General features: G+C 42.9%; 1 protein-coding gene across 2 annotated transcripts in view; it reads right to left on the reverse strand.

Moving 5' to 3' along the window:
• Positions 1 to 7,719: 7,719 nt before the first annotated feature.
• The window catches only part of TTC17 (tetratricopeptide repeat domain 17), a 123,429-nt gene continuing 115,110 nt past the window's right edge, over positions 7,720 to 16,038 (reverse strand). For both annotated transcript variants that reach the window (XM_053561970.1, XM_053561969.1), the window contains exons 23-25: positions 12,290 to 12,409; positions 10,435 to 10,578; positions 7,720 to 8,872 (exon numbers count right to left, since the gene is read on the reverse strand). In XM_053561970.1, coding sequence (XP_053417945.1) covers positions 8,741 to 8,872; positions 10,435 to 10,578; positions 12,290 to 12,409 — 396 coding nt within the window. In that variant the 3' untranslated portion in view covers positions 7,720 to 8,740. The remainder of the gene's footprint in view (positions 8,873 to 10,434; positions 10,579 to 12,289; positions 12,410 to 16,038) is intronic.

Consider the following 16,038-nt stretch of genomic DNA (forward strand, 5'->3'; position numbering starts at 1 on the left):
ATCTATCCTTCAGCATAAAGTTCTTTAGCTTCCATGTTCTTGTATGGGTATGCGATTTCCTGTTATTGAGTTCAATTTTTATTCCATGATGGTCTGAGAAGATGCAAGGAATAATTTCTATTTTTTAAAATTTGCTGAGGTTAAATCGACCAGGATGTGGTCAATTTTGTAGTATGTTCCATGGGCTGATGAGAAGAATGTGTATTCAGTTTTGTTGCGATGAAATGTTCTGTAGATGTCTGTTAAGTCCAGATGTTGAATGGTTAAGTTTAAATCTAAGATTTCTTTGCTTAGCTTCTTTTTGGAGGATCTATCCAGCACTGCTAAAGGGATGTTAAAATCTCCAACTACTATGGAACTGGAGGAAATCAAGTTGCTCATGTCTGTTAGAGTTTCTCTTATAAATTGAGGTGCGTTCTGGTTGGGCATGTAAATATTAATAATTGAAATCTCATCATACTGAGTATTACCTTTAACAAATATGAAGTGTCCATCCTTACCCTTCCTTATTTCGGTTGGTTTAAAGCCTATTGCATCTGCGAATAGGATTGCAACACCTGCTTTATTCTGCTTTCCATTTGCCTGGCGTATAGATGACCATCCCTTCACCTTGAGTCTATATTTGTCTTTTAATGTAAGATGAGATTCTTGTATGCAGCAGATATCTGGCTTGAGTTTTTGTATCCAGTCCGCCAACCTGTGCTCTAGAGGACAATTTAAACCATTCACATTAATTGAGAATATTGATAAGCCTTTCGAGAGTCCAGTGGACATTTTTAATCCTTTTGTGACTGTGGAAGTTGGAATTTGATCAAAATTTTCAGGGTGAGTTTACTTTTATGGTGGAGGATTATGCTGGTCTTTATGGAGGATGGGTCTGAGAATTCCCTGGAGAGCTGGTTTAGTTGTGGCAAATTTCTTCAACATGTGAATGTCATTAAAGTATTTAATTTCTCCATCATAAATGAAAATCAGTTTAGTTGGGTATAGGATCCTGGGTTGAAAGTTATTTTGTTTTAGGAGATTAAAAGTTGATGACCATCCTCTTCTAGCTTGAAAGATTTCAGCAGAGAGAGCTTCAGTTATTCTAATATTCTTCCCCTTGTAGGTGATGGTTTTCTTTCATCTGGCTGCTTTCAGAATTTTCTCCTTCTTATTAACTTTAGTGAAATTGATTATGATGTGTCTGTTGGTTGTCTTATTCGGGTTGAGTCATGCTGGAGTTCTGAAACTGTCTGCTATCTGAATTTCAGAATCTCTTGGCATGTCTGGGATGTTCTCCTTCATAATCTCATGGAGAAAGACTCTGTGCCTTGTGATGCTGCTTTGTCGCTTTTGGGGATCCCTATAAGACGAATATTGGTTTTCTTCAAATTATCCCAGAGCTCTCTGAGAGAGTGATCTGTTTTTGCCCTCCATTTCTCTTCCTCTCTGAGAGGAAGCGTTCAAAAGCTTTGTCTTCAATGTCAGAAATCCTTTCTTCTGCTTGCTCCATTCTGTTACTGAGGGATTCTACTGTGTTTCTCAGATCTATGAGGGCTGCAACTTCTTGTCTCAATGTGTCAAAATCTTTGGTCATTTGGTCTTTGAGTTCATTGAATTCTTGAGACATCTTTTGGGTTATTGCTTGGAATTCTAATTCGATCTTATTTGCTATCCAGATTCTGAATTTGATTTCTGACATCTCAGCTATTTGTTTGTGCATGGGATCTTGTGCTGTGTCTGCCCCATTGTTTCTTGGGGGAGTTGATCTACTCTGATTATTCATATTGCCAGAGTTTTTCCTTTGATTTCATCTTATGATTGTTTTTCACCATTGCCTCTGGCTGTCCTCAGAGTTGGGGTGGTGTCTCTCTGAGATTAGACCCTGGGGTATCACTCTATTGTTGCTGGATCTTCATAGGGAGTGACCCTGTGTAGCTGTTCTGGAGCTGCCCCAGCCAGGGAGTTCTGGTTGTGGGAACAGCTCCAGAGTGTGACACCCACAGATCCAGTAACAGGGCCAGGGGTGGTGCACACGGTTCTGGGAATGCCTGGCACCCAGTGACTTTGGCACAGAGGACCCAAGGCTCCAGCAGTCTCTGGCCAGGAGAAGGGCTCCGGGCAGAGGCAGGGAGGGCTCTGGAGGGCCAGATGCGCGGGTGGTGTGGAGGCCAGGATGGTACAGGAGGGAGGACGTGGGGTTGCGCAGCTCCTGGAGTTCCTGGTCAGGGCGTGTGGTTGCCAGGCAGGTGGGGCAGTGGCTCCCAGTGCAGCTCTTACCAGATCCGGGCGGGCGCAGCTGTTATGGAGGTCTGGGAGGGTGCCGATTGCAGGTTGGGGTTCAGCTCTTCTGGAGGTCTGGGAGGATGCTGATCGCGGGTCCGGGCGCAGCTCTTCTGGAGGTGGGAGGGTGCTGATCATGGTCCCGGCGCAGGTCTTCCGGAGGTCCGGGAGGGTGCCAATCATGGGTCCCGCGCTGTAAATAGGTATTTCTATTAAGTGCTTTTATAGAAGAGAAAGCTTACCACCTTAAAAACTAAGAGTCTTTGTCCTAAGCAGTCAATCCTTTGAGTCAGGGTTCTGAAATGGAATAAAACTCTTGACAGAAAAGAAAAGGTTATTTATTTTTGATTTGTGGAAAAGTTTAGTGGCAAGATTGAAGGCCCTGGCTAATAATAAGAGCTAATATTTATTAGTTTCTTAGTGTGTGCCTGTCCCAGTTTAAAGTGTTTTACATGAGTCAGGAGCAATAGGTGGCTCAGGAGTGAGGCTGAGAGGACAGATAGTAACTCTGTAGGTTGAGAGCAAATTCTCCACACATCTGCTGGAGTTCTCCATGATTTACGATTCCTTCTCCTTTTCTCTATTTTCTTCTCTCTAATGTTGCTATAGTTTCTTAGGATATTGTTAGGTCTATTCACCATCAGTTCAATAGTTTGATAGCTGCTTCTTTTTCTTTTAATCAAGGAACTTCATTATGTCAGGTTTACATGTTGTAAAAGCAGGGCACATAGATGTTGATAAGACATGGAGCAAAGTGTCTGAGTGAAGACAAGATACATATCAGTTCATTTCAACACAGTGTGATGAAGGTCACCATATGGCAGGCACCACAGAAGCATGGTATCCCGAGAATGATGCCTTAGAAAACCAGTAGTACTAAGTAAGTGAAAAAATAGGTAGAAGAGTGCAAGGAGTTGGCATTCCAGGTAGTGGGAACAACATGATCACAGACATGGAAATGTGGAAGTTTGGTGCATGTGGGAAACACTATGTTGTAACCTGAAGTGCAAGCTGGGGAGGGGCTCTCCCTTTCACTCTGGACAAAGTCCAGACTCCTTAGCTCTGCTTATGATGTCTTCCATGATCTGGCCCCAGTTTTATCTTTCAGCACCTCCCATCCTCCACCTTTTAGCCTCCTACCATATTGAATTATCTGCAGTGGCACAGTGCCTGGCACATAGTAGGCATTTAATATATGTTTGTTGAATAAATAAATAAGTGGCAGCAGAAAAGCATGGAGAGGCACTCGGGCTGAGCCAGGGAGAACTTTGACTGGAGTGTCTGAACCAAGGTATGTGCATCTAGAAAAGGTTACACTGTCTTAAAGGACTCAGATGTTCATCACAGAATTCAGTTTCTGGATCTTCAATATTCAGGCTTCTGTTAGAGTCGACTTTGGGTCTGCAAGTTATCTCAGTCTTGTCTCTTCAAGTAGATTGTGACTCTTTGAGGGCAGAGACCATGTCTAATGTCTCATCCAGTGTCAGACATAAATAAGTGCTGAATTACATCTATTTGTTAAGAAGAGTGGGAATTGCAGAAAGGGCAAGCATGGGGTTTGACATAGGAATGCTTGTCTGATCATTAGACTAACCACAAATGCTGAACTCAGAAGGCAAGTTTCCCTGTTTGGGAGACAATAGCAGGCACAGATGTCAAGGTGGAGTCCCAGGAAAGGATGTGTATCTCCTGAACCTGGTGACACCAGCATTGTCCCACCTTCTCCTTAGTCAGTTGTGTAAGGCTCTTGGGCAATGAAGGGTAGATTAGGCCTTGTAAAGTTCACAGGTGTCTAGGCACTTTCCTCTGTTAGCCAGATTGAGTCATTTTGAGAGCAGGGAGCCTGAGGCAGAAGGGTGGAGCTTTCTTTTTTGCAAGTTCCACTGCAGAACAGCAAGATATTTCACTTCCTTGAGATTAGTTTCCTAAAAAATTATGAGATGTGGGTGGACGGCCCTCAGAACACTATCAGCAGAAAGCAGAGGAATGTACCAGTTGCATTGTTGGTCAATCATTTACTGAGTACTTCGTATATACTAGGTCTGCATCCAGTACTATGAGACACAGACGTGTGACATATGAACACAGATGGGAGAGACAAGATCAAAACGACAGCAAACATGGGAAAATTCAGAATGAAATCCTTACTAGAAATTATTTATACAAGGAAGGTCCCCGGTAGAGGAGTTAAGAGCAACAATTTGGAGTTGGACGAATCTGAGCTTCATTTGAATCTGAACTCTACCAGATACTAACTGTGTGATTATGAGACAGTTACTTGACCTCTGAGTCTTGGTTTTCTCATCTATAAAACAGAGATTATATTGCCAGTCTATTTTGTAGTTGTGAGGATTCAATGAGATAACGATGCCTAGCATGGCGGTTAGGAGTGCCCACTCTAGAGTGAGACTCAGACCTTGACTCTATCACTTCCTAGCTGTATCCTCTGGCAAGTTACTTATCTCAGTTTCCCATTTCCCATTCTTAACGTCAGGATAACAGAAGTACCTGAGGCTCAAATGAGTTTTATCTCACATAAAGCTGTTAGAATAATATCGGAACATAAGAGCTCAATGAATCTTGGACATTTCTGACTGCACACAGCCTCCTATCTGGCTTGGTGAATGGAAGCTGTTGTAGTTATCAGAAAAGATATAGATGAACCAGTGTTATCAGGAAAAGCCCAGGAGAAAGAGGTCTAGAAGGGGAGGGGAAATCAAGAGGAAGGGAGAGGGCACACTTGGTGGAGACGGATAAAGAAAAAGTGTTGGGGGCTGCGCCTGTGGCTCAGTGAGTAGGGTGCCAGCCCCATATACTGAGGGTGGTGGGTTCAAACCCGGCCCCAGCCAAACTGCAACAAAAAAATAGCTGGGCGCTGTGGTGGGCGCCTGTAGTCCCAGCTACTTGGGAGGCTGAGGCAAGAGAATCGCCTAAGCCCAAGAGCTGGAGGTTGCTGTGAGCTGTGATGCCATGGCACTCTACCAAGGGCGACAAAATGAGACTCTGTCTCCTAAAAAAAATAAAATAAAATAAAAAATAAATAGAAAAAGTGTTGGAAATTGGACAGTGGGGCTGGCCTGACTAGAAGCCAGGAGGAGTTGGATGGCAGGCTCTTGTTTAAAATTAACTCTTGAAAATTCTTTTAAATATTCAATTTCTATAATATGGTGCCAATAGCAATAGCTACCCCTTACTGGGCACTTGCATGGTGCTGTTCCCAAACTATTTTTTATTTTCCCTAATTCTTACAGCAATTCCCTGTGCAAAGCAGTAGTTCTTATCATTTTTATATTAGTTTCTTTCAGTGAAAAATTCAGCTCAAAGCTAAGTGACTTGCTCAAGACTGCCTTGCCAGTAAGAGGCAGGACCAAGATTTGAACCCAGGTTTGTTGAACCCATTCTGAGGTTCTCTGAAGCAGGAGGAGTTGCTACAGGTGCCAGAAGGCCAAAGTTCTGGGGGAATTTGCCGTGGTAGCTCTCAGGCCTGTGTGTGTGCAATGGAGGGACACTACCTGCTACCCCTTACCCTGGGGAATGGGGCTCTAAGTTCTACTCCTAGCAGGTTGGTACCAGTGTCAGTCCAGTGCAAGTCAGACCTTTGACCTGTTTAGTGAATAAACCCCATGGAATTCTGGGATGAGGTAGGGGTGGGAGATGGCTGCCCTGGGTCTGCTGGTGCCTGTCCCCACCTGCCTGACTTTCTGTCATCATGAGGCTCTGACATGACCAGCCCGGCAGGAGGTATACACATGTGGTATGTCAGCCCGCCACACAGCACCGAGTCCCACTATGCCTGATTTGAAGAATCTGAAATGAGGCTGGGAACGACGCTGTGGAAGCAATTCCCAGTCATTTCAAAGAAAAGTCAAGCTCTTTCCCCTTCCTTTCAGATAAGGAGATTCCCACTTGCCTCTATACCACCTCTGTTGAATGTTGGCTTAGCATTCCTGCTTTTAAAAGGTCCACAGGAAGAAAATAGCTGCTGACACAAAAACCTGTATGTGAATATAATGCAGCTTTATTCATAAGCTCCAAAAGCTGGAAAAACGCCAGTGTCCTCCAAAAGAGGAACAAACCCTGGACATTGTTCAGCAATAAAAAGTAACAAACTACTGATGCACACATGCATGTGGCTTGGGTGGATCTCAAGGTGTTTTTTTTTTTTTTTTTTTGAGACAGAGTCTCACTCTCTCACCCTGGGTAGAGGGCTGTGGTGTCACAGCCTTAAACTCTTGGGTTCAAGTGATCTTCTTGCCTCAGCCTCCCAAGTAGCTGGGACTACAGGTGCCTGCCACAATGCCCAGCTAGTTCTTTTCTCTATTTTTTTTTTTAGTAGAGACCAGGTCTCGCTCTTGTTCAGGCTAGTCTTGAACTCCTGAGCTCACACACTCTACCTGCCTTGGCTTCCCAGAGTGCTAGGATTATAGGTGTGAGCCATTTGCCTGGCTTCAATTGCCTTATGTTAAGTGACAGAAGCCAGTCTCAAGAGGTCATATACTAATTCCACCTGTATGAGACTGTGGAAGAGGAAAAACTATAGGGACAGAAAACAGACATGTCGTTGCCCAGGGTTTATGGGTGGGGAGGTTTGACTACAAAGGGGCAGCAAGAGGGGTCCGTTCTGGGGTGACAGAAGTTCCGTCTTGACTGTTGTGGTGGCTGCATGACTCTAATAAGTTGTCAAAACCCAAAGAGCTGCACACTAAAGAGTGAATCTCACCATATGTACATTACAAAGAAACAGCAATTATTGAGGGTTTTAGGAAAACTAGATGCCAAATTGTAGCGAGATGGGAAGCAGGAAACTATGCCTAGACACACATTAATTTGTGAAGGTCCACCTAGTGAATAAGGCTGAGCTCCCTTATTCACCCCTTTATGCAGCTTCGTAACTGTAATTAGTTGGTCTGTAGCTGCATAAAGGGGACAGAGTTCACAGGTATGTCTGATCACTCAGCTTCTCCTAAGAAGTTGCAGTCTGTGCTAGAAGCAAACCCTTCTAGTTCAGTGAGCCAGTATATGACATGGTAGTGTTCTAGGAAAGCCCACAGAATGCTTTCTTCAGTTTTCCCAAATGAAACGTTCAATTTAATACTACACACTGGTATGACTCTCCTCCAACGCTCTCCACAAAGCTTGGATGAACTTCTGGATCAGTGATTAGCCGAGGGGGTGTGACTTTGTGGCTTATTCTTCCTTTTCTGGGAAGGCCAACGTTACGGTGAAGTCTGAACATGGGCTGACTATGAATCTTTCCCGGCTACAAGTATCATGCTAGTAAGTTCCTCAACATAAAACCTACTGGTGGATTGTTTCTTCCACCTTGCTGCTGTGGAAAGAAAGGAGGGTAAAGACATCCCAGGGCTTGAGAAGACCAGATCCAGAGTTACAGTTGGGTTTTAGAGCTGTCCAAATTAGCCACGTTCTTAAGAAAAAAATCGCACTACAAACCTATTTGCTCATAAACAACTTTTATTTTTGTTCTCAGTATGTGCCCTTGAAGATTCCAAAATGTTGGAGTTTCTGATTCTCCTGGGACCAAAGGTAAAAGCCTTGTATGGAAACATTCAATCTTGGCTCATTTCTCTCTCCCGAGTTGCTGAATCCGAAGGCCTGGGAGAGAGGGAGCTGACACTCACGCCTTATTCCAAGATGGGTAACACGGTGAACAAAGAATTAGTAAAACATAGACTCACTCTGTAGAGGGCTTCAAATATACATATTCTCTATATATAAGCCTGTTATATAGGATTTCAACTTATTGGTTTCCTTGTGATTTTTAATTAAAGTAGAAATGATAAAGATGTTGCACACTGCTGACTTCCCCTTCTCAGCCCCCCTCCCTCCCCAATATAAATAACATTACAAGGGTCGGGTGATCCTAAGAGTTTTTTGTTGTTGTAAATATTTGTAAAACCATTTTCCCCCTTTTTCCCTGCAAACTACCTCTGAGAGTTTGTAACATAGCAGCATGGAACGGACGGGACTGGGGACAGCATGGAGATCTACTGGCGAGCACAGAACATTGCTTCTCACTGACGGGCACCACGCGGGCTTTTGCATTTCCACTGACAGCAGAGGCTACAACAGGAAGCGGAGAATGTGCAATGCGGTGGTGTCCTCCTCCAAAGAGGGGGCTGGCTGGACCACTGAGGAGAGCCCTAAAGGCATCGAGGTTTTGGAAACAGAGCACAGCTCCTGAAATGTCTTGGCTCAGTATTTACATGGTATCTTTAAGCTGCATTTTCCTTTTAAGAAATTTGTGTTTCTGAAGATGCCTCTTTTGAGGTTGGGGGGCGGGGGAGAAGGAACTTAAAAAACAAAAACAAACCAATTCCCACATACTAAAGGTCCTGTTGTAAGTCTTACTCAGTTATTTTCAAACACATCATTAAAAGTAGATACTGACAGTGATTGGTTTCTTTTCTTATTCCTTTTTTAAGAGCGTGAGTAAAGAGAAAGAGGAAGAAGTACACTAAGGAGAACGCCGTCCCTTCTTCAGCATTAAGTGACACTGGATGGTCTGGATTCGGTTCTTGGCTGGGACAAACTCGGGCTGCAGCTTCAGTGTTGATTCATACCACACCAGTGCTTTTTCAAATTCTTCCTGTGAGGGGCAGAGACAAACATGAGGGGGATGGCACCACGAGACTACATACACAACTGTGCTCTCTTTTTTCTTGAAAAGCAACTTTGTGCTGGTGACAATCCTGAAGCATTTTCTCAATGGATCTAAGTCTCTTTGGAAAACTCTGAGGCTTCTCTTGGAGGAAGCAGCTGCCTTTGTCCCCACGGTACAACATCACAAAGAAAACTATGGCAGAGCTCAAGAGCTGAAGAGGAGGAGGTAGATCAGCTTTTATAAATCCAGTGGCAGGAATGGTCCTGGTAGTGATGAGAACTAACGTTACTGAGTACCTGAAATGTGCCAGGCACTGCGCTAGGTGCTTTATGCAATCCTTCCATTTAATCCTTACAGAAACCTCTAGAACCCTGCCTGGTAAATGCTCATTATGCATATGTCTAATTTTCTACTGCAGCTGGAAAGATGGAAGCTTTTTTTTTCTTTCAAAAAACTTTTGAAGAGTTTTTTATTCTTCCTAACATTTAAAAATTCAAACAGGGCTTGGGAAAGAATCACTGCCATACTGAAGATATTAATCTTTTTCTTAGACTAATACTCTCAATGAAGAGCCCAAACACATGACTTCTCATTCACAGTAGCAACTCTCGCATTTACTGGGGGGCAAAAACAGATTTTTCAACTTTAAGAAGCAGAGAGGGAAATCTGCACGTTCAGCAATTACCTACCCAGCAAAATTGTACTTCCCGCCTCTAAAGGATGACACATAAAGCTTACAGCCCAGGGCCGCTCACTCTGTTAACTGGTATTGAGACCATCCTGGGAACAGTCCCTGTGTGACATCATGCTTTAGACGAAAGTGAAAGGCATGATGCTCATGTTAAAATTGGTAATGGCACTTTGGGGACTCCCTCGGGGATTTTCAGTTCTGAAACTGGTCTTCGTTTCTGCCCAGAATATAGGCTATGGATGATGACTTTGTCTTTTTCTCTGTAAATGGTACCCATGAAACTAATGGAATTTCATCATTCATTTACTACTTGGTGGGTATCTACTGTGTGCCAAACACTGTGATGTGCTGGGAACAGGGAGATAAAGAGCAGTCTTGTTGCTGAGGAGTCTGTAGTCTAGAGGCAGAGACAAATACTTAAACAAAAAATCATAAATTAAGGTAAAAAGACAGTAAGAGAAATATGAACAGGGTGTCAGGAGTACAATGACAGGTTCCTAATCCAACCTGCAAGCAATACAGCAAGACATTCAACAGCGTCTACATGGAGTGCTAGGAGAGGTTTGTGGGAATAGGTGCTGTGGCCAGGAAACTGTAGTTAAGTCTAACTCTATTATCAGTGTTAAACTTGTGGCGAGGAATACCACAGCTGCAAATGCTTACGTGGATTTCATGTATTATTTTGAAAAAATCCCTCCTAAGCCCCTTACTTATAAAATGTATCCTTGGTGGAACTAGCAACTTTAGACATAAAACTTACAGGAAACTGAAAGACAATGATATATTCAAAGAAGTTTTGAAATTAAAGATGATCCACAGAAGAATCAGGATGTTCTGCTCACACCCCCAGGCTCACCATTGCCACGTAGACATTGCCCAGAGTGAAGTGGTTCACGGCGAAGTGTGGCGCGATCTCTACCGCCATGGTGGCTACTATGACAGCGTCGTTCCAGAGCTTGGCGTTGTGCAAGATGTTGGCCAGGCTAATCAGGGGCACGTCCTGGGAGAAGGAAGGAGAATGGCAATAAGGGAATACTGAGTTTCGCAGCTTTCATTTCTGGTTTTCATGATCATAAAGAAAGTAGCACAGTTTGCTGGCAAATAATAGAGTAGTGCAACTGAAGTGCTCATCTGCTGCTGCTAGTGGTCTGTGATGGACGAGGAGCTTATACCAGAATACCGTTCCTTCTTTCATTCACAGAGCCTTGCCTCAAAAAACAAAACAGAAACGTCAGCTGAAGTAAAATAATCTGCTGAGTAATGTTGGTTTATTCTGGCGCAAGCTCCTTGTGTCACTGAGGGTTGGTAGTACTGTCCACAGACCACACTTTTGAGTCGTGCTGTCATAAAGCCAAAGTATTATCTGCAAGACCATGGCACTGTCTAGAGCAGGGCTGGTAAACTTCACGCTGCAGGCCAAATCCAGCTTGCTCCCCATTTCTGTAGTTTGACTGGAACACAACCATTCTAATTCCTTTACCTATGTCTGTGGTTGTTTTCAAACTACGATGGTTGGATGAAGTAGTTGCAACAGAGGCTGTCTGATCTGCATAGCCAAAATATTTTACTCTCTTGCCCTTACAGAAAGTCTGCTGTTCCCTGGTGGGAGTCTTGGCCCTTTCCTACTGTCTAACCGGAAGAGCACAGAATGATGGAGTGAACAAATAGCAGTATTATCATCGCAAATATTTTTTCCCTTTAAATATGTTACCCGACAACTGCTGCTGACAGCACACTGTATTGGGTTCTTTTTTTTTTCTTTTGTGGTTTTTGGCCAGGGCTGGGTTTGAACCCGCCACCTCCGGCATATGGGACCGGCGCCCTACTCCTTGAGCCACAGGCGCCGCCACTGTATTGGGTTCTTAGGAGACACAGAAGAAACAGAAAAAAAGACCCATTAGGTCTTTACTGGACATCCATGGAGTGCATGTCTTTAGACGAGCTCACTGAAGTTCAATAAATTGCCTCACAGAACTGTGTTTCGAACTTAGTGGTGCCTGACAGGAAAGCTTGTGTTCCTCCCACTAGTCTATATTTTGCCTGGATGAACAAAGATGATATGGGCTGTGTCTTCAGAAGCATGAGACCTGGATTAACGCAGAACTCTGCACACATGGATACACATGTTCTGTAAACACACTGTACGTTTTCAGCCATCATAACAAAAACTGGCCTTCTGGAAAAGACCCATTTTAAACAGGGTTAACTGGGTATTTTTTTTTTCTTTATGTGGAAAAGAAGAAGTCAGATGAGGACCAGGAATTGGTTAATGAATATGAAGAAATAGAAATTAGCTTCTATCTCTGTTCCTAGAAATAAGCTCAGCTGAAGAGTATAAGCAAAACAGGTCTAACAGGCCTCCTGGCCCCTAGAGATAAGCTAAACCCAGAATGACTTGTAGGGTGGTGATCCTCCTATGCCAATCAATGTATTTGCTATATGTTGGGTGGCCCTGAGTACAGTAGGAGGGGTATTAAATGATGTAATTTCTTTCAGTAATCCTGAAGACCTTCCCCACATTCTAACTTGCTATGTCAGGACACACAGGTTTGCTGTAGCACAAGCTGGGTCAGAGAGGTTCTCTGCACCATCCTGCCCTCGCCCAGTGTCCTTACCGGCCAAATGTAGGAAGGCCAGTCAAAATGTCAGAATAAACCATGGGGAATGGAAGGCCAATGGACAGAAGTTCTTGCTTTCCGAGCCCCACTCACCTTCATCTGGTGTGGAGCGTAGTGCAGAGCCTGGCGCAGGCAGTCGATCGCCTTCTTTCCTTGGCCTTTCACTCTCCAGTAGAGGGCTGCCATGCTGGAAAGGACCCAGGATGTCTGGTTCTACAAAGGGAAGGTCAGCTAAGGCTGCTGTTTCTCCATCAACATACTAATTTAACACCAAGATCAGATCAGTAACATAAGTCACATCTACTGAACTGAGTATTTACTAGGTGGAAGCACTCTGCTGAGCACTTTACATTCATCCTCTCATTCATTAATCCTTAGAAAAATCCTATGAACTTGATACTATCATAGCCTTTTTATAAACGAGAAAACAGCGATTTAGAGAGGTTAAGTACCTTGTTTGAGTGGATTCAACTACTGAATAGCAGAATTCTATCTCATGTTCATGTTCTATTTTATTTAAATTTATTTAACTTTTGTAACAGGTAACTCATTCACATGTTTCAAATACCAGGAAGTATACAAAGTTATACTCTTTCCCGTCCTTGTCTCTACTGTATATAACGCGGTTTAGTTTCTTATATGCCCTTCTAGAATTTCATTATGCGACATACAACCAAATATAAATATAGAACTATACGCCTACTCTTTTATAATGTGAAGTATACTATTATTTACGTAAGAGGTGACTCTCAGCGTACTTGGCTTCTTTCTCTACAGCATATACCCTGAAGATCTTTCTAAACCAGTGAAGAAGCTTCCTCATTGTTTTAACAACTGCATAGTACTTTCCTTCATGGAAGTACCATTATTTAACTAGATCTTCATTAATGAATACACCCCCGCCCCCAATTTCTGACAACTACAATGCTGCAAAAATAACCAAAACCAATAATTTTGCATTTGTGCAAGCGCATCTGTAGGATTCCAGATGTGGCTACACTATGTCAAGGGAATATACATTTGTCATTTTGATTGATACTGCCACACTGCCCCCCACAGGATTATAACAACTTAATCTGCCAGAAATATACAAGTGTCTCCATTTTCTTACAGCCTAATCAGATTTTGTTGTTATACTTTTAGGCCTTCAGCAACCAGATAGGTAAAAAATGTGGTTTTATTCTGCATTTTACTTCTTTTGAGTGGAGCTATCTTTTTATATTTGACAGTCTTTTCTCTTTCTTTTCTGTGAATTATCTGTCCTTATATTTGGTTAATTTTTCTATGAGGTCTTTATCTTGTCTATTGGAAAAAGCTCTTTATACTAGATTTACTGATATGTTCCCCTGGTTTGAAGTCTGCCTTTAGACTTACAGTACTTTGTGTGATGCAGATTTTGATTTCTAGAGTTCAGTTTATTAATTTATCTCTGACAATGTCTCAATTTTCAGTTATTAATTTATCTCCGATGACGTCTCAATTTTCAGGATTCATTTGAGACGTCATCAGATAAAGTTAAAAAGGCCTTCCTCCAAGGTTATCACAAAAATCTACTGTTTTTCCCTCCAGAACTTTTTTTTTTGAGACAGTTTCACTCTGTTGCCCCAGGCTAGAGTGCTATGGCATTAGCCTAGCTCACAGCACCCTCAAATTCCTGGGCTCAAGTGATCTGCCCCAGCCTCCGGAGTAGCCGGGGCTATAGTCACCTACCACACGCCCAGCTACTTTTCAATTTTTAACAGAGCTGGAGTCTCACTTTTGCTCAGGCTGGTCTTGAACTCCTGAGCTCAAGGGATCTTCCCACGTTGGCCTCCCAGAGCATTAGGATTATAGGTGTGAGCTACTGGTCCCAGTTGTTAGGGTATATAGTAATTATATTCTGATCTATTGCCCTGTGCTCCAGCTCTGTTTTGGTATTGGTTTTACTTTTGTGTGGCTTCCCTAAACACCACCTCATTAGCCAAGGTTTATCTTCTAATAGTTTCCTCAAAAAGGGTTTGTGGGAACAATATTCTTTGAGATCATCACTATGGGCTAAATTGTATTCCCTGAAAATTCACATTTTTAAGCCCAAGTTCCCAGTGCCTCAGTATATAACTGTATTTGGAGGTCTTTAAGAAGTGATTAAGTTAAAATGAGGCCATTAGGGTGAGGCCCTAATCTAAAATGACTGTATTTATATGACGGACTTATAAGAAAAGACACACCAGGGCCTGGTGTGCACAGAGGGAAAACCAGGTGAAGGGGCAGGGAGAGGAGGGCTCTCTGCAAACCAATGGAGAGGGGCTCTAGAGGAACTAACCCTGCCACCACTTTGATAGTAAACTTCTTTTTTTTTTTTTTTTTTTTTTTTTTTTTTATTGTTGGGGATTCATTGAGGGTACAATAAGCCAGTTACACTGATTGCAATTGTTAGGTAAAGTCCCTCTTGCAATCATGTCTTGCCCCCATAAAGTGTGACACACACTAAGGCCCCACCCCCCTCCCTCCATCCCTCTATAAACTTCTAACCTCTGGAATTATGAAGAAGTAAATTTCTGTTATTATCCAGTCTGTAGTAATTTGTTACAGTGGCCCTATACACTCATATGTGTTCAAAACTTTGTCTGTATGAAAGTTTTTCATATCTGAAAGACAGCTTGGTTGGACATAAACTACGGTTTGTTTATTCTTTCCTCAAATAATCTGTCAGCATTTCCCTGCTGCCTCTTGGTGTGCAGGTATTTCTGCTGCAGAAAAGTCTGAAGCTAGGTGGCACCTGTGGCTCAAGGAGTAGGGTGCTGGTCCCATATGCCAGAGGTGGCGAGTTCAAACCCAGCCCTGGCCAAAAACCCAAAAACCAAAAACCAAAAAAAAGAGAAGTCTGAAGCTAGCCTGATTTATTCCCTTCTAAGTGACTTGATCCTTCTGACTGGCATCCCACAAGGGTTCTTTTTGTAAAATATTTTTTTTTTTTTTTTTTGAGACAGGGCCTCAAGCTGTCATCCTGGGTAGAGTGCCATGGCATCTTAGCTCACAGAAACCTCCAACTCCTGGGCTTAAGCGATTCTCTTGCCTCAGCCTCCTAAGTAGCTGGCACTACAGACACCTGCCACAATGCCCGGCTATTTTTTTGGTTATAGCCGTCATTGTTGTTTGGCAGGCCCCGGGCTGGATTCGAACCCGCCAGCTCAGGTGTACGTGGCTGGCGCCTTAGCTGCTTGAGCCACAGGCGCCGAGCCTGTAAAATTTTCTTAAATGCCAATATTTTATAAACAAAGTAACATATTTGTAAGAATATATAATTATATAAAATGTATATTGATGCCGCAAAGCATAAAATAATGAATATCCTTGACAATACCATCTTGGCGAAGAGCTAACTTGCAGCCACCTATGTGATATTACACTATCCTGTCCTCTTGCCTTTTTTCCAGAGGCACATACTGTTCTACAAGTTGTTTTTAATATTCCACTGCTCCTTTTAAATATAGTTCTATCACTCACATACATGTCTATTTGCTTCAAAATATTACTTTACCTCTTCCTGTGCTTTATAAAAATGGTACAGTAGTCCCTTCTATCTGAAGGGATACATTCCAAGACTTCCCCTGGATGCCTGAGACCGTGGATACTACTCAACTATCTCTATATGCTGTTTTTTTGATCTAATGAGAGGGCTACTGAGTGAGCACTGGGTGGTTACTGCATACAGCGTGGATATGCTGGACTGAGGGGTGATTCATGTCCATAGGGGCATGAAGCAGGATAGCGTTGAGATTTCATTATGCTACGCAGAATGACATGCAACTTATAAATTGTTTATTTCTGGAATTTTTCATTCAATATTTTCGGACCATGGT

The sequence above is a fragment of the Nycticebus coucang genome, chromosome 14 (assembly GCF_027406575.1).
Source record: "Nycticebus coucang isolate mNycCou1 chromosome 14, mNycCou1.pri, whole genome shotgun sequence".
In the NCBI taxonomy this organism is placed as follows: Eukaryota; Metazoa; Chordata; class Mammalia; order Primates; family Lorisidae; genus Nycticebus; species Nycticebus coucang.